The sequence below is a fragment of the Schistocerca cancellata genome, chromosome 4, assembly GCF_023864275.1.
Source record: "Schistocerca cancellata isolate TAMUIC-IGC-003103 chromosome 4, iqSchCanc2.1, whole genome shotgun sequence".
Taxonomy (NCBI): domain Eukaryota; kingdom Metazoa; phylum Arthropoda; class Insecta; order Orthoptera; family Acrididae; genus Schistocerca; species Schistocerca cancellata.
This window is the reverse complement of record NC_064629.1, coordinates 512,287,113-512,310,377: the sequence shown is the minus strand read 5'-3', so window position 1 is coordinate 512,310,377 and position 23,265 is coordinate 512,287,113. Positions and strand designations below refer to the sequence as shown.

At 42.6% G+C, this 23,265-nt stretch overlaps 1 protein-coding gene across 1 annotated transcript in view; it reads left to right on the top strand.

Annotated features, from left to right (window-relative positions):
* Positions 1 to 23,265, top strand: part of LOC126183409 (glycine dehydrogenase (decarboxylating), mitochondrial) — a 316,896-nt gene that overhangs the window by 180,976 nt on the left and 112,655 nt on the right. The window contains exons 7-8 of the mRNA XM_049925357.1: positions 4,528 to 4,730; positions 17,736 to 17,875. Coding sequence (XP_049781314.1) covers positions 4,528 to 4,730; positions 17,736 to 17,875 — 343 coding nt within the window. The remainder of the gene's footprint in view (positions 1 to 4,527; positions 4,731 to 17,735; positions 17,876 to 23,265) is intronic.

Here is a 23,265-nt window from a genome sequence, read left to right as displayed (position 1 = left end):
AATAGTACTGAATGATTTACAGACTAAAGGGCCATAGACAAATATAGAAACTTTCCGGTGACTTTGTTTCATGTATCCCATCTATTGATGTCACTGCCAAAATATAAAGCAGTCACTTGTTAAAGTAAAAGTACATTTTAAATTTACTTCTAAATGTGGAATTCTATTTCCTGAATGAATTGAGACCATTTTAATTTTCTGTTTTTCTCTTTGGTGTATACCCACTCATCAAATTGAGCTGCTCCAAGTAGATGAATTTGCTGTCTGGTTCAATAAACAAGCTCTGTCCGCTTGCTCTTTATTTAAACTACTGCAGCCTCATCTCAAGTACTGTATTACTGTTTTATATGGACATTCTATGAATAGTTCTCTGCATTTCACTTTCACTACAGCTCACCATGTTATTACTGTCTTTCTCCTTCATTCCTCATTTAATAAATGGCTTTATTTATTTCTACTTGCAAAATTGTGGTACATTTTTCATTCTCACATTGTACTAGTTGTGGTGTTTGCTTTGCTGGATTAGCTGTATAAAACTGAAAGATATCTTTGAAGACACTTAGTGTTGTCTCCTTTTAGATTGTAATTGTGACCCTTCACATCCAGATCAAACAAACACACACACACACACACACACACACACACACACACACACACACACACACACACACACACACACATATATATATATATACCACGACAGTGGTACTTGATCGTCGAGAGTATGTGGCTGAGGGACTGCGTCAGCTTTCAGACAACACCACATACAAAGTTTGCCAAGGTAATCCCATTCCTGATATCCAGGCGGAGCTTCAAGGAATCCTCAGAACCTTAGGCCCCCTACAAAACCTTTCACCTGACTCCATCAACGTCCTGACCCCACCGACACCCTGCACCCCTACCTTCTACCTTCTTCCTAAAATTCACAAACCCAATCATCCCGGCCGCCCCATTGTAGCTGGTTACCAAGCCCCCACAGAACATATCTCTGCCTACGTAGATAAACACCTTCAACCTATTACATGCAGTCTCCCATCCTTCATCAAAGACACCAACCACCTTCTCGAACGCCTGGAATCCTTACCCAGTCTGTTACCCCTGGAAACCATCCTTGTAACCATTGATGCCACTTCCTTATACACAAATATTCCAGACATCCAGGGTCTCGCTGCAATGGAGCACTTCCTTCACGCCGATCACCTGCCACCCTACCTAAAACCTCTTTCCTCATTACCTTAGCCAGCTTCATCCTGACCCACAACTTCTTCACTTTTGAAGGCCAGACCTACTAACAATTAAAGGGAACAGCCATGGGTACCAGGATGGCCCCCTCGTACGCCAACCTATTCATGGGTCGCTTAGAGGAAGCCTTCTTGGTTACCCAGGCCTGCAAACCCAAAGTTTGGTACATATTTATTGATGACATCTTCTTCATGATCTGGACTCACAGTGAAGAAGAACTCCAGAATTTCTTCTCCAACCTCAACTCCTTTGGTTCCATCAGATTCACCTGGTCATACTCTAAATCCCATGCCACTTTCCTTGACATTGACCTCCATCTGTCCAATGGCCAACTTCACACGTCCATCCACATCAAACCCACCAACAAGCAACAGTACCTCCATTATGACAGCTGCCACCCATTCCACATCAAACGGTCCCTTCCCTACAGCCTAGGTCTTCATGGCAAACGAATCTGCTCCAGTCCAGAATCCCGGAACCATTACACCAACAACCTGAAAACAGCTTTCGTATCCTGCAACTACCCTCCCAACCTGGTACAGAAGCAAATAACCAGAGCCACTTCCTCATCCCTTGAAACCCAGAACCTCCCACAGAAGAACCCCAAAAGTGCCCCACTTGTGACAGGATACTTTCCGGGACTGGATCAGACTCTGAATGTGGCTCTCCAGCAGGGATATGACTTCCTCAAATCCTGCCCTGAAATGAGATCCATCCTTCATGAAATCCTCCCCACTCCACCAAGAGTGTCTTTCCGCCATCCACCTAACCTTCGTAACCTCTTAGTTCATCCCTATGAAATCCCCAAACCACCTTCCCTACCCTCTGGCTCCTACCCTTGTAACTGCCCCCGGTGTAAAACCTGTCCCATGCACCCTCCCACCACCACCTACTCCAGTCCTGTAACCCGGAAGGTGTACACGATCAAAGGCAGAGCCACGTGTGAAAGCACCCACGTGATTTACCAACTGACCTGCCTACACTGTGAAGCGTTCTATGTGGGAATGACCAGCAACAAACTGTCCATTCGCATGAATGGACACAGGCAGACAGTGTTTGTTGGTAATGAGGATCACCCTGTGGCTAAACATGCCTTGGTGCACGGCCAGCACATCTTGGCATAGTGTTACACCGTCCGGGTGATCTGGATACTTCCCACTAACACCAACCTGTCAGAACTCCGGAGATGGGAACTTGCCCTTCAGTATATCCTCTCTTCTCGTTATCCGCCAGGCCTCAACCTCCACTAATTTCAAGTTGCCGCCACTCATACCTCACCTGTCTTTCAACAACATCTTTGCCTCTTTACTTCCACCTTGACTGACATCTCTGCCCAACTCTTTGCCTTTACAAATGTCTGCTTGTGTCTGTGTATGTGCGGGTGGATGTGTGTGTGTGTGTGTGTGTGTGTGTGTGTGTGTGTGTGTGTGTGTGCGAGTGCGAGTGTATACCTGTCCTTTTTTCCCCCTAGGGTGGGTCTTTCCGCTCCCGGGATTGGGGTGGCTCCTTGCCCTCTCCCTTGAGGCCCACATCCTTTCGTCTTTCCTTCTCCTTCCCTCTTTCCTGACGGGGCGGCCAGGGGTTGCGAAGGCTCGAATTTTGTGTGTATGTTTGTGTTTGTTTGTGTGTCTATCGACCTGCCAGCGCTTTTGTTTGGTGTGTCTCATCATCTTTGTTTTTGTGTGTGTGTGTGTGTGTGTGTGTGTGTGTGTGTGTGTGTGTGTCTCTATATATAAGGGCAAAGATGATGTGACTTGCCGGGTGAAGGCGCTGGCATGTCGATGGACACACGGGCAGGCACGGGCATACACGCAAAATTCTAGCTTTCGCGGCCAACGGTTGCCTCGTCATGGGGGAGGGAGGGGTAGGGGGAGGGGGGGATGGGGGGATTTGGGTTTTGGGGGGGAGGGTGGGGAGTCGTTCCAGTCCCGGGAGCGAGGGGACTTGCCTTGGGGGGGGGGGGGGGCGGGTGTACGCTCGCACACACACGCACATGTCCATCCGCACATGTGCGGACGCGGGCGGACATATGTCCAGATATATGTCCACTTGTGTCTGTGTATGTGTGGATGAATGTGTGTGTGTGTGTGTGCGTGTGTGTGTGTGTGTGCGTGTGTGTGTGTGTGTGCGAGTGTATACCTGTCCTTTTCTTCCCCCTAAGGTAAGTCTTTCCACTCCCGGGATTGGAATGACTCCTTACCCTCTGCCTTAAAACCCAAATCCTTTCGTCTTTCCCTCTCCTTCCCTCTTTCCTGATGAGCCAACCGTTGGTTGCGAAAGCTTGAATTTTTTGTGTATGTTTGTATTTGTTTGTGTGTCTATCGACCTGCCAGCGCTTTTGTTTGGTAAGTCTCATCATCTTTCTTTTTTATATATATATTCAGTTCTGTCTTGTCTGTCTGTCATGGTTATATGATTTTTCCATTATAATTCCTGACTGACAAATATGAACCATGACAAACTTCGGAGTCGGTGGTTGTCTCCTCGCATCTCATTGTCATTTCCCACATTCAAGTCTATGATTACTTCATTTTCTAGATTCTTCTACATCTTGCTTATTTTATTTGGTATGCTTTCTCTTCTATGTTTATATCCCTCAACTGGGCACAGTTAGAAATAAATTAAAGTAAAAAAACAGAAAAACTAAGAAAGTTACAGTTATTTGACACTTACAGAAAATGAAATCAGTGGGTTGAACTAAAGTTGTAGTTATAAAAACAAATTAAATAAGCTTTCCTAGAGTTAGAAGAATAACACAAACCAAGAAATGTGCTGTAGAGAAATACAGATGCCAACAGCATACTACAGCTGAACTTTGTCAAATGCTCTCCATCTAGTGAAACTGTGTATGAAACACAGTGAATGATAATGCTAAAATGTGTGAAATAGTTTGAAATGAACACAGCACACACATTTCAGATGCATTTATATAATAAAAGGAATAAGCTTATTACAACAGATTTTGAAGATGAGTAATTTCATTCTGATAAAATCATTAAACAGCACATGATAAATAGAGCACTAATAGATGGGAACAAACTGTTATATCACCATTACAGATTTAGTTATCTTACTGCATAAACACAGTGTTATCATAAAATATTTTTATCATGAAATATTGTTGAAGGCACAATAAGAAAATAAGAGACTTATTTACAGAAAAGTCATGAATTTAAACTGACAGCTAAAAATTAATGTTAAAATTGTAATGAGCTCTATTATTTTGCTTAGTATTTCATTCTTTTAAACATCAGGGGCTCTATTACATCTGAGATTGTTTTTCAGAGATGCTGGAGGTCATGATGCCTATCGATTGGCTTTGCAGACTCGAGAGCAGCACATCCGTCGAGATAAGGCAACTAGTAACATTTGTACAGCTCAGGCTCTGCTGGCCAATATGGCTGCAATGTATGCTGTGTACCATGGACCAGAAGGGCTTCGCAAGATCGGTCAACGTGTCCATACGTCTGCTCTTATTCTAGCAGCAGGTACACTATCAGATGTTCATGACTGTAGTTATAGCTTATAAGAATGCATTTTACAGATAAGAAGGAATAGCAACTCTGGATACCTGTGGTATTAAAGTAGTGCAATAGAAAATGTAAAACACAGAGCTCTGTTAAAGAACTACAGCTTAAACTGAAATATTTAATTAGCCTAAAATATTACTTTTATAAAAACAGTCAGTGAATGAGTAGAAATTCTAGTAGTGAAGAAAATGTGTATGCTACAAAATGTAATAGGCACCAAGAGTCTGGTAATTCATTTCCAGTTTTAGACAGTAGGTTAAATAATGTTGAAGTTGTAGGCTTAATATGTACTTTCCTCAAAGAGATAAATTCTTTCCAGTTTTTTGTTTCATTCTGTTTTGTACAAATTGTCATGGGTATTCATATGGATATCATATTACCAAGGAAGTTACACAATAAGAAAGACATTATACATCCTCTGTGTAGAAACATCTCCTACTCTGGTGACATGAACCAGAGTAAATGAACTGCTTTCAATTGTTTATTTTATGCTGCCATATCATCTTTATGAGCAATACTGTGGCATAATTCTGTTTGTAAATGACATTCTTTTCTACAGTCTCACAGGTGTGAAAATTTTCAGAACTGAATTTGAATTTTAAGATGCATTTTACAAGAAAATGATATCCATTTTGATATCCATTGTATAGGAGAAACCAAATCAAGAAAAAAACTAGAAACAGTTTTTTATCTTAACAAAAGTACATATCAAGTATACAAGTGCAATACAATTTTACCCACTGTTTAAAACAAGAAATGGATAAACAGAAAATGGATTACCAGATGTTGTTGTTGTTGGAGGTGAGCAACTAAAAATTTGTTGGCAGGACAGAATTTATGCTATTTACATTTGCAAATAGTAGAAATTTTGGAATTAACCTTGTAGATGGCTAAGTATGTGTCCAAAGCATTATTATGGTGAATAGACACCACACACATAAATAACTTGTTTCAAATGAACTCTGCAGGTGAGTCCATATCAGAGTCATGGCAGTTCAAACAATCATGAGCAGTCCAAAAACAAATCCCAGTTAATAATGTGGCCACAACTATAGGCAAGAGGAGTAATCTTGTCACTGTCATGCAGAACAGAGCTGTGGAAATAGTGTAGTGATGGGGCAGCCATGGACCTCAGCAACCCATGTGATCCGTTGCAGTTAGCTATCAATGATGGGTTTGTCAATGGCAGCAGCACTAGTTTCCAAGTCAGATGCTAAATATACTGGGTGGTGCACCATCACTGGGTCCAGAGGATGGAGCATAACTACGTCCTCCCAAATATGTCACATGGAGTTAGAAACAGTATAATGGATGCTTGTCATTGGGAGCACAAGTGTTCGGTGGGTCATGGAGCTCACCAGAGAAATAGCTGGCAGGTCGGAAAGAAGGCCAGTATTCACTCTGTCTGCTTGCTGGGAATCACATCTGAAATGTGAAGGAGGCTTTGCCAGCAACGACTGAGCACACTCAGTGCATCCAGCTGCAAATCATCGCTCATGTCAGCAGGGATGATGCCTGCAACCTGGTTTCAGAGACTATCTTTGGTTCCTACTGGCATGTGGCTGTTTAGGTTTGGAGTCAAGTGAAAGGCTTAAAACAGAGATTCAGACAATTATATGAAATTGTTTGATGCAGATTTCTCAACCCCCTCTAATGGGTGGAGAATTGTAGGATCCTCTTTAATAGGTCAGGCATGCACTATGTGCAGGAAGTTAGGTTATCAGAGAACATGTGGTGTGCACATATAGGCTTTTTAGGATAGTGAAAGTCCTCCACAAGCCTGATAACATGCATTCTGATTTCAGATTGGGAAGAATAGTATCACCATTAATTAAAGAAAGTAGCTTTCATTGCCGTGGCAAATTGAAAAAAAAATTACTATTGCATTATTCCATTGAAGGAACATCTATAGAATGATCATGGAACTAGTCTCTTGAGTACTGATCAAGAGTTTGGGACCCCAACAGGTTGGATTACAGGAAAACATTGGGGCAATTTGGAAGTGTGCTACTAGATTAGTTACTGACAGGTTCAGTCAACACACAAATGTTATGGAGAGCCATCCTGAACTCAAATGGGAATCTCTGGAGGGAAGAGAATGTTGTTTTCACAAAATACTGTTAAGAAAGTTTCGAGGACAGGCATTTGCAGCTGACAGCACAATGACCTGCTGTTGCCAATTTACATTTTGTGGAAGGATTGTCAAAACAAGATAAGAGAAATTAGGGCTCATATGGAGGCTTATAGATAGTTATTTTTCCCTTGGTCCATTTGCAAGTGGAATAGGAAATGAAATGATTAATATTGGTACATGGTAACCTCTGCCATGCAACATAAAGTTGTTTGCAGAGTATGTGTGTAGATGTAGACTTAAATGCTAACAATACTCACATAGTGTTAGGGACAGAAACCTGGCTAACCAGATGTTAACAGCATTCAAATCCTAAATTCCAATTAGAATGTAGATCAAAAAGATAGAGTGGGCTCTGGTATTCCTGCCTGATGAGTTTGAAAACCCATCAGAACACATGGACCTAGAAGACAGCCACTAGGTGGTGTTCCTAATATTTGTGAGCACTCCTGTTGCCACCTCAGTGCTAAATGTGGGCCATGCCCTGCACACTAGACTGTTGGTCTCACAGCTGCTCTATAAAGCTAGCAGCACAGGAATCTGAACCCCATTAGTATGGCTACATCTAGGCTATCGATTTGGTTCACTCTCGGGACTTTTCATTCTCTTGTTTCATCTTCATTGTCTGTCAGTCACTGTTGTTGTCTTTCCATGGTTTTTGGTGACTCACTGTCGGCATCCTCAGCTTGTCGGCCAGTGTCTTCTGGTTGTGTCTGGCTCTGGTTACAGTAATATGGCAAAAAGGTTACCAGTGTCTTATGAATGCAAAATTTGTGCAACTCATGCAACAGCAATAGCAACAGCAACAGCTGCTCCTGCAGCAGCAATTGCAACAGCAGTTCCAACATCAGTTGCAGCTGCAAACCAACTTGTTGCATCAGGGAATTAAGCTATTGTCAGAACACTTGCAGGGTCAGGGTTCACAATTCATTCAGCTTGTGATAGTGCCCCAGGTGGAGTCCCACACACCCTCATTTCCCTTCCCTGGAGTCATTTTTCTTACTAAAGAATGTGGCCCCCCTCTCAAATCCAGTTGCACATCATATTCGAGGAGATGTGTTCATTGCTCTCAAACTATCATTCACAGTGATTCCATGTGGTGGCTTCATGCCTTGAGTTCCATCAATACCACAAGCAACCAGGTCAGACATATCACTCGGTGGTGATGGATTTGCGAGGACAGAGTCAATGTTGTGATTTCACTTGCGCAACCCCCTCTCACAAAACCTTATATGTGGATTCCTTGATTCAAGATGTGCTGGTTCAATTGGCCCGTCAAGCTGGACAGTGCTTCCTTGGACAATATTTTGAAAATTGTGCATTTTTTTGAGATTATGCAGGCAGCAAAAGAATGCCTTATGGCTTACCCCATTGTAGCAGTGGTTCAACCACCACCTAGGGGTCAGAATTCTCATAAGCCCTTTTCTTGACACTGGCATTGTGATTTATCACTTTCAGATGTGTCAGTGGCTTTCAAGCAGTCAGTCACACCATGTTGATGTAAGCAGCAAGATCTCCCATCTTGTCCTGACTGTTTCATGACTCACCAAATAGTGGACTGTGCAGATATCTGTGCACACCGTGGAAAGGATGGGCATCTTCAAACTGCCTGCCGTCAAGCATCAGGACAGTCAAACACCACTCCTCATTTATGTCAAAGGATTGTGCAAGAACTCCAGGCCATTGTTCCCCTGGGCAATCCTCCCACCACCACAGGACATTCATTTCAAAGTAAACACAGGAGTGATGGTTTCCCTGGTGAACCTCCCAACATATGATTGTCTAAGTTATGCAGCATTGGTCCTGGGCAGCAAGTTGGTTGCATATGGTGACTACTAAATTTCCTTCAGAGGTCGGTTCACAACTACAGGAAAATACAAGAAGGTCACACAGCTCATTATGCTGTTTGTTGTCAATAGTCACTTGGCTGACAATATTTTCAGCCTGGATGTCTTCTTGCTGGATGGGTTTGCTATCAAGGATGAAGTTCAGGTTGTCTCAGACATGGTTCCCTTTCAGAAACTTGAGGACCTTTGCGCCTCTTTTGTGTCTCTGTTTGAACCTGGTCTGGGTTGCATTACAAATTTTAGGGTGCATATTTCTCTAAATGCAGATGCAGTACACCATTTCTGTTGGGCAAGTCTGCTTCCGGTCTCCCTGTGAATGGCCATTAAGCTCAAACTAGATCATCTTCATGAAGCTGGGGTATTGAATCTGTCAGAACTAGAACATTGGAAAGTGGCTCACACTACTGAATGCCTTTGGAAGACACAGGAAATTCCTGTGATTCTTTCTTATTAATCAAGAGAGCAGCTAATGTTCTGCCCTAAAATAATTATGAGTTTCTAGAGTTGTTTTCTTTTTCTGACTTTTTACTGTGAAACTGAACTTTTGTAAGAAATTTTATTTGTGTTTAGCAACAAATTTTTGAAGAAATTCAAAAATATATGAAGAAGAGCAGTAGGCAATAATTTCTCCATGTCCTCTTTTGACCTGTTTTATGTATAGTGACGTCAGCTCTGCAAATTTCATAACATCTGGAAAGCATCCTTCATGTAATGACTATTTTATTATTGCAGACTATGGGTGTGCTATTTTCTTTGAAACTGCATTTATTACTTCAGTCAATATTCATTCTATCCCATTTTATTTCCCATTTCTATCCTAAGGACTCAATTATGGAATTTAATTTGGCTAAATAATCAGCTACATCAGTTACTGATTTATAGACATATATAAGAAAAAACGTCATTGAACTGTTCAGTCTCAGTGACTGACAGACAACTCTGTTTGCAAGGCATGATTGTCCTAGACTAGTGTAGAAATAACCACAAGGGCAGTGCAAAGACAAAGTCTGATTAACAACAGGGCATCAGTAGTTATGGTTGTAGGCAGAGATTGTGGAGCACCTCCACATTTGCACTAACATGTTGACCATCTCAAAAATTTCTGCTGCAACCTCTAACCTCTGCAAAAGGGTTAGTGCAAGGTTCACCCCCCCCCCCCCCCCCCCGCCCCCAAGGTCCAATCAGTCATGAAATGGAAACCACAGTGAAAGTCAAAAATGTTTTATTTGCAATATTTGGTTACACCTTCCACCTACTTCTCTACATAGTCACTGATCTGATTTAAGACATTTGTCATTGCGTGGCACCAACTTTCCAGTACCCTCATCATAGAAGACAGCCACCTTTGCTGTCTGTCAGTTTTCTATGCTAGTCTTCAGCTCATTGTCTGTACCAAAATGCTGTCATCACAGGCAGCAGTACATGATAGCAAAGAGATGAAAATCCGAGGGAGCTATGTCCAGGCTGTATGGTGGGTGAGCAAACACTTTCCATCCAAAATGCTACAGTAACAGTTTTGTTGCAGCTTTTGTATGTGACCAAGCATTGTCATGAAGACAGACAATGTCTTATGACAACATTCCTCTTTCTTTGTTCTGAATTGCCATTTGTAGAAGATTTTCTCAAATAGCCAGATACACTCACTAAACAAGATCATCAGTTGACACTCGCTTACTTCCCTGACTGCCTGAATCATGAACATCTGTATGTCTGGCTTTCCAGCTTCAAAGTTCTTGCACCATTGCAACACTTCACTGCCATGCATAACAGTTGCATTATGTGGGCTGCATGAAATCAAGTGGAACCTGTCAACATGAAGAAATCGAATGTCAGCATGCGCTTCACACTCAGCAGGATAGTCTGTTGTTCTAGGCATATTTACGTTCTCTCTGTAGAAAAATGTGATGTGAAACAATTGATCGACAGGCAACACATATGCACAAAGCTTCATCTGGGTCTGTGATCTTATACATACAAATGGGTGACATCACCAACTAATGTGGGCCCATTGGAAAATAGTAGACAGAAATGTTTTAAGAAAAAGCTTGTTTAATGGTAGAAGGAAAAAACTGCCATGGCAAGCATCATGGGAGGAAAATTTTTGTGACAATTAGGATGTGTAGTAAAGGCAGTTGGTGGACTTGCTTGTCATTTGTGACATTTCCTGCAAGGTTAGGGTTATGTTAGTGGCAGGTATAATGGAATTGCCTGGTACCAACATCACTGCCCAAGTTCATCGTAAAGATGTCAGTCCAAATTGATGTGACTGTACTATGTGCTGCTGTGAGCACATCACTACTGTGATGTGTTACCATGTCAGTGGGTGTGTGGACTCAGCAGCAGGCCCTGGGTAGGTTGCAGCTCCCTCATCTGTGTTGCCCAGCTAGGCTGCATCATGAGCTGAGGCAGCCTTGCTTCTGAGCTGGTGACTAAGTGGTGGGGGAGCTCCGATGGTGTGGCTCAGGCTCCCTGAAAGATGACCCCTCAGGCAACTGATATGTATAAGAATTTTGTTGCAGATGTTGCCCATCTTGCCCTGCTGCTTCTGCTGGATGATGGCTGCCACTCATGGTGGACTGACTGCAGTGGCTGATGTCTTCTTGGTTAGCCCAGTTGGAGGAGCAGTTTGGGTGATCCTGTTAGCTGAGCACTGAAGGTGAAGGCAGGTGCCTCCTGGTTGGTGATCCCATCCCTCCCTCCCTCCCTCCCTCCCTCCCTCCCTCCCTCCCTCCCTCCCAGTGGGGGCAGGCTGCTCTTCTGTCTCAGAATTCAGGTAATGTGCAAATTCCACACGCAGTTGCTCAACTAAGAACTTGATGAACCTCTGGGCATTGTGACAATACTTAACTATGTGGCTTTCTCCTGGGCACCTGAAGCACTGGGGCTTAGGGTCCAAGTATGGGGGCAGAGCTTCCACTTTGACAGGGAAGCCCAAGAGCTTCTGCTGCTTGAAGACATAGCTGAAGTTTCTGTCCCTTTGCACAGCGATGACAAACAGCGGTGGCCTCTTTTTATTGGTTTGGTTGTACAGCTTGAGTGCCACATCCACAAAATCAGCTCTTAGCAGCCCTTCTTGGAGTGCTGTGTCATCACAAATCCAAGGCACCTCCCAGAAGAGTGCCTTGGTTGTCTTGTCATGCTACTTTTGTGGCTTCTTCTTCTTCTTCTTCTTCTTCTTCTTCTTCTTCTTCTTGGGCACTGCAACAATGTGGACAGCCACAGTGCCCTTAAGTGCCATGAAGTCAATCATGCTCACTGCCTGTATCTCAACCATGGTTTCTGAATCAACAGACTTGACACCAAGTTTGAGATGTAGCAGTTCAACATCTTGTCATGCCTCTGCACTGGATATGCAGAGGAGGGACTGGTGTACTGAAGTCTGCTTGAGGCAATCAATGAGTTCATTGAGCAGACCTGCTGATGGCTCCTTCACAAAGTCTGCTTTCCTTTGTGTGGCTTGTCTACCCTTGCCCATGCTACAGTTGCAGAAAAAGATGAATTTTGCTCATGTTGTAAAAATAACACCCACAAACTTTCACAATTTTGCAATCGCTAGCAGCATGAGCATGCCTTCTCAACTTTCCTTCAGTACAAGCAGTGGAGAATGTAATATTCTTATGCTTATTTCAGTTGCTGAGGTTGAGCTGGTTCAGCTGTGGGTAAGGGAAATAATATCTAGGCAGCAACATGCAGAGCAGAGCCAACTCGGTAGTGCACTGCCAGTGCTATGTAGATATGGGTCAAGGACATCATCCACCATGGTTTGGTCTTGGTGTGAGGTTTATTGATTTCTGCCAGCCAATCCACTAGATAATTGCTTGATATGTTGCCAACATTGAGTCCAGAGATACAGCAGTTGTCTCTGGCAAATAACAAATTATTAAGCAGATTTGTCACATGCACAATAATGCACAAGACATAACAAACTTCCACAAATATGGAAAAATAACAGAGGTCAGTGAATGGAAGGAAGTAATGACATCCATGTCAACTGCATGCAGTATCTTACATGTGCCAGCTGAATAACCCAGCTGGAACTGGTTCCTTATGTGAATTTTGCATCCTTAGTTGGTTCTTTGCTGTATTAACCTCCATTCATCATTTGGAGAGCACTAGTCTGTATGACTGTGTCTTGTATTATGTAACAAGTAATGAGATCTTTGTTTTACTGTGTAATTAAATGGAAGAGGCAAACCACCACAAGAACAACTCAGTTTGATGAAGTGGTGACTGAGTCTTCAGCTAACAAACTTTTTAGTGCGCAAATTCTGGGCCATTTTAAATACCTTATGTTTATTAGGTTCAAAAAAGCACATGGTGATAGGCTGTGAAGTTCCTTTGCTTCTGTAAGATACAAATGGTGTCTACAGTCAAATGAATGAATTCCCAGCATTTACTAAGGGATGCTAGCCATTAGTAACAATTAATATTAAAAGGCTGTAGAGCTCAGTTCATTTTAACATATTTTGGTTAGTATCATAGCAGGTGAAAGCAACAAAAGCCAAAATGCTTTCTATTAAATTGTAAGAACCATGTAACTGATAAAAATATTTAAAAAAAATTTCTAATTAAAATTGGCAATCTTCTGTGAACCAGCTCACTCACAATTTAAGATCATTGTGGAGTAAATTCCTATAATTTTCAATAAAAAATAGAAAAACATGATTAGGTAAATAGTTATTAAATGAAAATTGATGACTACAAAGACTGATAGAATTTAGCAAAGAAAAATAAAGGAAAAACATGAAGGCAGTTATGAATTACAGAAGACTGTTGATTTTGTATCCCCCTTTAGCACATTAGTAATTTCAGAGTACATTAAAGCAAATTTGCTATGCCTTCCAGTGCAAATCTATTCTTAAAACTCCTTAAGGTCCCAAGGTCCCTCACCCCCACCCCCATGAACCATGGACCTTACCGCTGGTGGGGAGGATTGTGTGCCTCAGCGACACAGATAGCCGTACCGTAGGTGCAACCACAGCGGATGCGTATATGTTGAGAGGCCAGACAAACATGTGGTTCATGAAGAGGGGCAGCAGCCTGTTCAGTAGTTGCAGAGGCAACAGTCTGGATGATTGACTGATCTGGCCTTGTAACACTAACCAAAACAGCCTTGCTGTGCTGGTATTGCGAACGGCTGAAAGCAAGGGGAAACTACAGCCGTAATTTTTCCCGAGGGCATGCAGCTTTACTGTATAGTTAAATGATGATGATTTCCTCTTGGGTAAAATAATCCAGAGGTAAAGTAGTCCCCCATTCAAATCTTCGGGCGGGGACTACTCAGGAGGACGTTTTTATCAGGAGAAAGAAAACTGGCGTTCTACAGATAACAGCATGGAATGTCAGATCCCTTAATCAGGCAGATAGGTTAGAAAATTTAAAAAGGGAAATGGATAGATTAAAGTTAGATATAGTGGGAATTAGTGAAGTTCAGTGGCATGAGGAACAAGACATTTGGTCAGGTGAATACAGGGTTATAAATACAAAATCAAATTGGGGCAATGCAGGCGTAGGTTTAATAATGAATAAAAAATAGGAGTGCAAGTAAGCTACTACAAACAGCATAGTGAACACATTATTGTGGCCAAGATAGACAAGAGTCCATGCCTACCACAGTAGTACAAGTTTATATGCCAACTAGCTCCGCAGATGACGAAGAGATCAATCAAATGTATGGTGAGATAAAAGAAATTATTCGGATAGTGAAGGGAGACAAAAATTTAATAGTCATGGGTGACTGGAATTCGATAGTAGGAATAGGAAGGGAAGGTAATGTAGTAGGTGAATATGGAATGGAGGTATAGAATAAAAGAGGAAGCTGCCTGGTAGACTTCTGCACAGAACACAACTTAATCATAGCTAACACTTGGTTCAAGAACCATGAAAGAAGATTGTATGCATGGAAGAGACCTGGAGATATTGGAAGGTTTCAGATTGATTATATAATGGTAAGACAGAGATTTAGGAACCAGGTTTTAAATTGGAAGACATTTCCGGGGGCAGATGTGGACTCTGACCACAATCAATTGGTTACGAACTGTAGAGTAAAACTGAAGAAACTGCAAAAAGGTGGGAATTTAAGGAGATGGGACCTGAATAAACTGACTAAACCAGAGGTTAGAGAGTTTCAGGGACAGCATAAGGGAACAATTGACAGGAATGGGGGAAAGAAATACAGTAGAAGAAGAATGGGTATATCTGAGGGATGAAGTAGTGAAGGCAGCAGAGGATCAAGTAGGTAAAAAGACGAGGGCTAATAGAAAGCCTTGGGTAACAGAAGATATATTGAATTTAATTGATGAATGGAGAAAATATAAAAATGCAGTAAGTGAAGCAGGCAAAAAGGAATACAAACGTCTCAAAAATGAGATTGGCAGAAAGTGCAGAATGGCTAAGCAGGGATGGCTAGAGGACAAATGTAAGGATGTAGAGGCATATCTCACTAGGGGTAAGATAGATACTGCCTACAGGAAAATTAAAGAGACCTTTGGAGAAAAGAGAACCAGTTGTATGAATATCAAGAGCTCAGATGGGAACCCAGTTCTAAGCAAAGAAGGGAAAGCAGAAAGGTGGAAGGAGTATATAGAGGGTCTGTACAAGGGTGATGTTCTCGAGGATAATATTATGGAAGGGGAAGAGGATGTAGATTAAGATGAAATGGGAGATATGATACTGCGTGAAGAGTTTGACAGAGCACTGAAAGACCTAAGTCAAAACAAGGCCCTGGGAGTAGACAACATTCCAATATCTACTGAGAGCCTTGGGAGAGCCAGGCCTAACAAAACTCTACCATCTGGTGAGCAAGATGTATGAGGCAGGCAAAATACCCTCAGACGTCAAGAAGAATATAATAATTCCAATCCCAAAGAAAGCAGGTGTTGACAGATGTGGAAATTACTGAACTGTCAGTTTAATAAGCCACAGCTGCAAAATACTAACACGCATTATTTATAGATGAATGGAAAAACTGGTAGAAGCCAACCTTGGGGAAGATCAGTTTGGATTCTGTAAAAATGTTGGAACACTTGAGGCAATACTGACCCTATGACTTATTTTAGAAGATAGATTAAGGAAAGGCAAACCTATGTTTTTAGCATTTTTAGACTTAGAGAAAGCTTTTGACAATGTTGACTGGAATACTCTCTTTCAAATTCTGAAGGTGACAGGAGCAAAATACAGGGGGCGAAAGGCTATTTACAATTTTTACAGAAACCAGATGGCAGTTATAAGAGTCGAGGGACATGAAAGGGAAGCAGTGGTTGGGAAGGGAGTGAGACAGGTTTGTAGCCTATCCCCGATGTTATTCAATCTGTATACTGAGCAAGCAGTAAAGAAAACAAAATTCGGAGTAGGAATTAAAATCCATGGAGAAGAAATAAAAACTTTGAGGTTCGCCGATGACATTGTAATTGAATGGACAGTGTCTTGAAAGGAGGATATAAGATGAACATCAACAAAAGCAAAATGAGGATAATGGAATGTAGTCGAATTAAGTCGGGTGATGCTGAGGGAATTAGATTAGGTAATGAGACACTTAAAGTAGTGAAGGAGTTTTGCTATTTTGGGAGCAAAATAACTGATGATGCTCGAAGTACAGAAGATATAAAATGTAGACAGGTAATGGCAAGGAAAGAATTTCTGAAGAAGAGAAATTCATTAACATCGAGTATAGATTTAAGTGTCAGGGAGTTGCTTCTGAAAATATTTGTATGGAGTGTAGCCATGTATGGAAGTGAAACATGGAAGATAACTGGTTTAGACAAGAAGAAAATAGAAGCTTTTGAAATGTGGTGCAACAGGAGAATGCTGAAGATTAGATGAATAGATCACATAACTAATGAGAAGGTACTGGATAGAATTGGGGAGAAGAGAAATTTGTGGCAAAACTTGACTAGAAGAAGGGATCAGTTTGTAGGACATATTCTGAGGCATCGAGGGATCACCAATTTAGTATTGGAGGGCAGTGTGAAGGGTAAAAATCGAAGAGGGAGACCAAGAGTTGAATACACCAAACAGATTCAGAAGGATGTAGGTTGCGGTAGGTACTGGGAGACAAAGAAGCTTGCACAGGATAGAATAGCATGGAGAGCTGCATCAAACCAGTCTCTGGACTGAAGACAACAACAACAACAACAACAACAACAACAATGTCCCTCTCAGTTTCCAGTCTTTTCAGGCACAATCTGGAAAAGTCTGGTGGTGCAAAGGACAGACCATCATCAGAAGAAGCATAAGTTAGTTGTTCTAGTATGCATCCAATTTTATGTTGGAAGTGAGCTATGTATCTGGAAGAGAGAAAGTTTCAAGTAATTAGAGCAGCTACCTTTTCCCATTTTCTAAAGCAAGAAAGTCATGAAGAAATTTGCAGTCAGCTTCATTCGCCACTTCCTCTGTTATTGTAGATTGGAACTTTGTTACATTTGAAGCTCTGCTGTTTTACAGTTAGAGAGTTATGTGTGTCCCTTCTGTATGTATCTGTTAGTGGTAGTGGGTTTCCTATGTATGTTTTCTTTAACAAAACACACAATCAGGATGCCAAATCCAAGTCAAAATCCAAAGACTGAGGTAACACCTATATTTGGATATCAGTGTAACATAAGCTTCAATGGGAAGATACATATTGCTGACCCAGCCACTGTGCTGGATATGTATTTCCTGTAGCAGACCAATATCCATCCGCATCTGGCATTTTTGCTATGACATGTGGAGTCACAGCCACTGTATGTGGAAATATCAGTTACGCAGATGCCAATGCCGCCACTGTGATTTGAAATATTGATCAAGTGACGGTATATCAGAACAATAACAGGTTATTGATATCGTACTTTTTTTGCTTAGGTACTGTTTACCATTGCGTAAGAGATTGTCAATGATTCATCACTAATTTAGACTCTTGAAATACAGTCAGTATTCAATTTGCAATACATAATGATATTGCTAGCTATGAGAGCTATTCACATGATATATCTGTATCTGTCCACATAGGTATAAAGGAAAATGGGAACACAGTCCTCAATCCTATGTATTTTGATACAATCAAGATAACACCTAGCATGGATTGTGCAGAAATATTGCACCGTGCACGCCAGAAAGAGATTAACCTCAGAGTATATGATGATGAAATGGTGAGTACTTTCATGTTCAACTTTTCTTTTTACTATGTTTTAGTGCCATCTCTAATGGCCACATTGTCAATGTGACATTAAACTCTAATCTCCCTTCCTCCTTTTATGTTTTAATGTAAATTTAGAGGGCAATCACTGATTGTAATTAGACCCGCCAAGTTAGCCAAGAGTGTTAATGCGCTGCTTCGTGGACTCGGGTAGGCGTGCCGGCCCCGGATGGAATCCGCCCGGCGGATTTATGATGACAGTTGGTGTGCCGGCCAGTCTGGATGTGGTTTTCCACATCCCCATAGGTGAATACCGGGCTGGTCCCCACATGCCGCCTCTGTTACATGGCTCGCAGACATCTGAACACTTTCGCATTATTCCATGGATTCCACTAGTCGCAAGCAGTTGGGGTACACACCACACTGCGTGGCGGCAGGGAGGGCATCCGGTCACCCCTTAATCTAACATTGCCAAATCCAGTTAACCATGCTGACCCTGTGTACCTGCGGTGGGACAAAGGCACAAGCAAAAGAAAAGTCACTGATTGTAATTCGAATTTATGATTTATTTTGCAATATAATAAAGTACAATATCTGTATACTGCACATAAGCCATATAATTCATGTACAAAAATTGTTAAGAGCAGTGCATGTTGTCATAGATTCATTCAGCTGACACTACAAAAAGCACTTTCAGCATCACAGAGAGATTTACCATTGAAATTTATGAAGAGTACATTCCAAAATGTGTTGGGCAATTAATTACTTATTCCTGCATACATCTTGTGAAGTGACCATGATGGAAAAATCAAAGAAATTCAAGCACACAAAGAGGTTTACTGACAGTTGCTCTTCCCAAGCACCACCTGTGATTGGAACAAAGTGTAATGCAATGATATGGAGTTACTCTATTTGCTACCATTCTACTCCTTTAGATAACTAATTTTTCCCATTTTAATTGTCAAACTAGTAGCAGATGTGTCAAAATTCATATAAAGGTAGTAAGGTACAGGTAAAGATCTGTATTCTGGCTCTAGACAGGCCAATCAGGCCTGACTGACCATTGTGTCATCCTTTCCCATGGCATCATTGGATACAGTATGGAGGGGCATGTGGTCAGCACACCACTCTCCCAGTCGTTGTCAGGTTTATTAACCTTGTAACTGTTACTAATTAGTTGAAGCTCCTCAGGTAGCCTTTTGAGGCAAAGTACACCCCATACCATTTCTCCCACCAGCAAAAATCCCTGGCAGTGCTGAGAATCAAACCCGGGTCCCTTACATGATAAACAAGCACGCTGACCACCCTGCTATGGAGGCAGATCTATCTCAGCAATACATCATTAAAGTTCATAGTTCACTAGATTATTTGAGTGCTGCTAATTCCAATGGAATAGGCAGTTTTCCATAAAACATTTTGTTAAAGATAAATTTGTAACTGAAATTTGTTCCCATGCCATGACTTATTTTAGAAGATAGATTAAGGAAAGGCAATCCTATGTTTCTAGCATTTTTAGACTTAGAGAAAGCTTTTGACAATGTTGACTGGAGTTTTCTCTTTCTAATTCTGAAGGTGGCAGTGGTAAAATACAGGGAGCGAAAGGCTATTTACAATTTGTACAGAAACCAGAAGGCAGTTATAAGAGTCAAGGGGCATGAAAGGGAAGCAGTGATTGGGAAGGGAGTGAGACAGGTTTGTAGCCTATCCTTGATGTTATTCAATCTGGTAATTGGGCAAGCACTAAATAAAACAAAAGAAAAATTTGGAGTAGGAATTAAACTCCATGGTGAAGAAATAAAAACTTTGAGGTTTGCCAGTGACATTGTAATTCTGTCAGAGACAGCAGAGGACTGGAAGAGCAGTTGAACAGAATGGACAGAGTGTCTTGAAAGGAGGATATTAGATGAACATCATCAAAAGCAAAACTAGGATAATGGAATGTAGTCGAATTAAGTTGGGTGATGCTGAGGGAATTAGATTAGGTAATGAGACACTTAAAGTAGTAGATGAGTTTTCCTATTTGGGGAGCAAAATAGCTGATGATGGTTGAAGTACAGAGAATATAAAATGTAGACTGGCAATGGCAAGGAAAGCCTTTCTGAAGAAGAGAAATTTGTTAACATTGAGTATAAATTTAAGTGTCATGAAGTCATTTCTGAAAGTATTTGTATGGAGTGTAGCCGTGTATGGAAGTGAAATGTGACGAATAATAGTTTAGATAAGAATAGAATAGAATCTTTCAAAATGTGGTGCTACAGAAGAATGCTGAAGATTAGATGGGTATATCACATAACTAATGAGGTGGTGTTGAATAGAATTGGGGAGAAGAGAAATTTGTGGCACAACTTGTGTTATAACTTCAAGTTGAACAAATATATTTCAAGGAAGACACAATACATGAAAGTCACAGATCAAGTAAACAGAGTAAGACGTGTGTACACTTTAACAGTCATATCATAACTGAGTCCGAGTCTAGCGGCCGCTGGCTGGCTGGCCGCTTTGGTGGTGCTGCTGCTGCATGGCTGGCAGACAGCGCTGCATGTAGAGGACGCGCGTAACTGCTCGGCGGCACTTTGAAAGATCGGCGAGTCACAATACTTTTCCCCCCTTTTAAGTTTTTTGCACAGGTCTTGGAGGTAGCCTGTAGATGGCTAATGTCCATAGGTGTTGTTTGACTGGTTTTAAAGTCTCGAGGAGGAGGCTACCCGTACGGACGGAAGTGTCCCCAATGATAATGGGTCGAGATGACAGGAGACGTGGGGGTCGAATCTGCTGGGCCCTGTTCACCAATGTGCCCATTGTGGCAAGTCCAGTTGTTATAACAGGAGACATGGATGATGTGTCCGCGTCCGTAGGAGAAGGAGGCGAGTAGAGTTGCTCAGACAGATGATGGTCATCTGGTTCCTGCATGGGCACATCTCCTGGTGGTGTCAGTTCTTGTGCTGGCACCAATATGATGGTGAGAGGACTGCGTTGTGAGTAATGAGAGATTCCAGTATCCCGAGTGTCAGGTAGAGCCGAAGGTGGTGTAGCGGCATCCAGAACAGGCGTTGCCGGCACACGACGCCAAAGCTGGTCTGTATGACGCACTGCAACACCCGTGTCCATCTGGATTTCATACAGGCATTGGCCAGGACTCCATTTTGGCCACCTGCCATATCCCTGTACCCATACAAGGTCATCGGCGGTGAACCGGCCAAGCGAAGGCACCCGCGGCCATGAGGTGGAAGGCCACAGAAGACGAAATAGCGGGCGGGGCTGTCGGCCATGTAAGAGCTCAGCTGGGCTGTGGTCACCCATGGGGGTGAAACGGTAAGAAGCCAGAAATTGGAGAAGCGCATCAGCAGCAGCAGCAGAAGAAGAAGTCAGGAGCTTCCTCATCTGAGCCTTAAATGTGCGTACCAGTCGTTCAGCCTCACCGTTTGACTGTGGATGGAACAGAGGGGCCGTGACATGCATGACACCGCGACGGCACAAAAATCTGCAAAATCAGAAGAGGCAAATTGTGGACCATTATCAGTAACAAGAGTAGAGGGAAGGCCTTCCAAAGAGAAAATGCAAACTAGAGCATTGGTGGTTGCCGTGGTGGTAGGCGATGTGCAACGGACAATGAAAGTAAAGTGAGAGTAGGCATCAATAACGAGAAGCCAATTAGTACCTAAAAAAGGTCCCGCAAAGTCAGCATGAATACGCTCCCAGGGCTTCTCAGGCGAAGGCCACGGTGACAAAGATAACTTCGGGGTGGCGGCCTGTGACGCACAAGGGCTGCAGGCAGCGCCCATGTGTGCGATTTCAGAGTCGATGCCAGTCCAGTACACATGATGGCACACCAGAGATTTTGTGCGAGAGACACCCCAGTGCCCTTGGTGAAGGAGGCGCAAGACCAAAGCACGCAAAGACACAGGTACCACAACACGCGTCGAAGCATTTTCGGTGGAAAGGAGGATAACACCATCCCTATCCGTGAGGCGGTAACACAAAGCTTAGTAGTTCCGCAACGGATCAGGAGTCTTAGTGGATGGACGATCTGGCCAACCCTTCTGAATACAGTCTACCCGGTAGAGGGTAGGGTCAGAACCCGTAGCAGCCGCCAGTTGGTCTCCGGTGATGGGGAACCCGTCCACAACCCGCTGCTCAGCAACATCCAGGTGGAAACACAAAAGTTCGTCCCTATCGAATGCCAGATCAGGACCCATGGGAAGGCGAGACAGTGCATCAGCATTCGAATGTTGAGCCGTCGGCCGGAAATGAATCTCATAGTTGAAACGAGACAAGTAAAGAGCCCAATGCTGGAGGCAGTGTGCAGCCTTGTCGGGAAGTGACGTTGATGAATGAAACAAGGAAACAAGGGGTTTGTGATCCGTAACAAGATGAAATTTGGTTCCATAGAGAAAAACACCATACTTATGAAGAGCATAAATAATGGCCAAAGCTTCTTTTTCAATTTGAGAGTACTTTTGTTGGGCACCCGTGAGCGTTTTGGAGACATAAGCAATGGGTTGTTCAGAACCGTCAGAAAAACAGTGCGCAAGGACTGCGCCGACCCTGTATTGAGAGGCGTCTGTGGCAAGAACAAGATGTTGGCCAGGTAGATAAGTAGCCAGGCACGGGGCCTGTTTCAGCATAGTCTTCAATTTCTGGAAAGCCGCATCGCATGACGCGGACCAGTGAAAAGGCACGTTTTTAAGCAACAGGCGATGCAACGGCTGAGCCACCGAAGCAGCAGATGGTAAAAACTTGTGATAGTATGCTATTTTCCCCAAGAAGACCTGCAGTTTTAGAACAGAAGTAGGGCGAGGAAGGGTATCGATCACAGCGACAGTTTGCTGAAGCGGACGAATACCATCCCGAGAGAGTTGAAACCCCAAGTACGTGATAGATGCCTGAAAAAATTTTGATTTCTGAAGATAACACTCAAGACCGGCAGTCTGTAAGACATGAAAAAGTGTGCGGAGATTTTGAAGATGTTCGTCAGTGGTGGAGCCAGTGACAACAATGTCGTCCTGGTAATTTATTCACCCAGGGACAGTGAGCAATAATTGTTCCAAGAATCACTGAAAGAGAGCAGGGGCACTGGCAACCCCGAATGGCAATTGTTGGTATTGATAGAGGCCAAAAGGCATGTAAAGGACCAGAAACTGCCGGGAAGCAGCGTCAAGAAGAAGTTGATGATAAGCTTCTGACAGGTCAAGTTTAGAAAAATACTGGCCTCCAGCAAGATTAGTGAACAATTCTTCAGGTCGAGGCATAGGGTAAGTGTCGATAAGGCATTGAGCATTTACAGTGGCTTTGAAATTGCCACAGAGACGAATATCACCATTTGGCTTAGCAACAACGATCACAGGAGAGGACCACTCACTGGAAGTGACAGGAAGCAAGACCCCTGAAGCAGTGAGATGATCC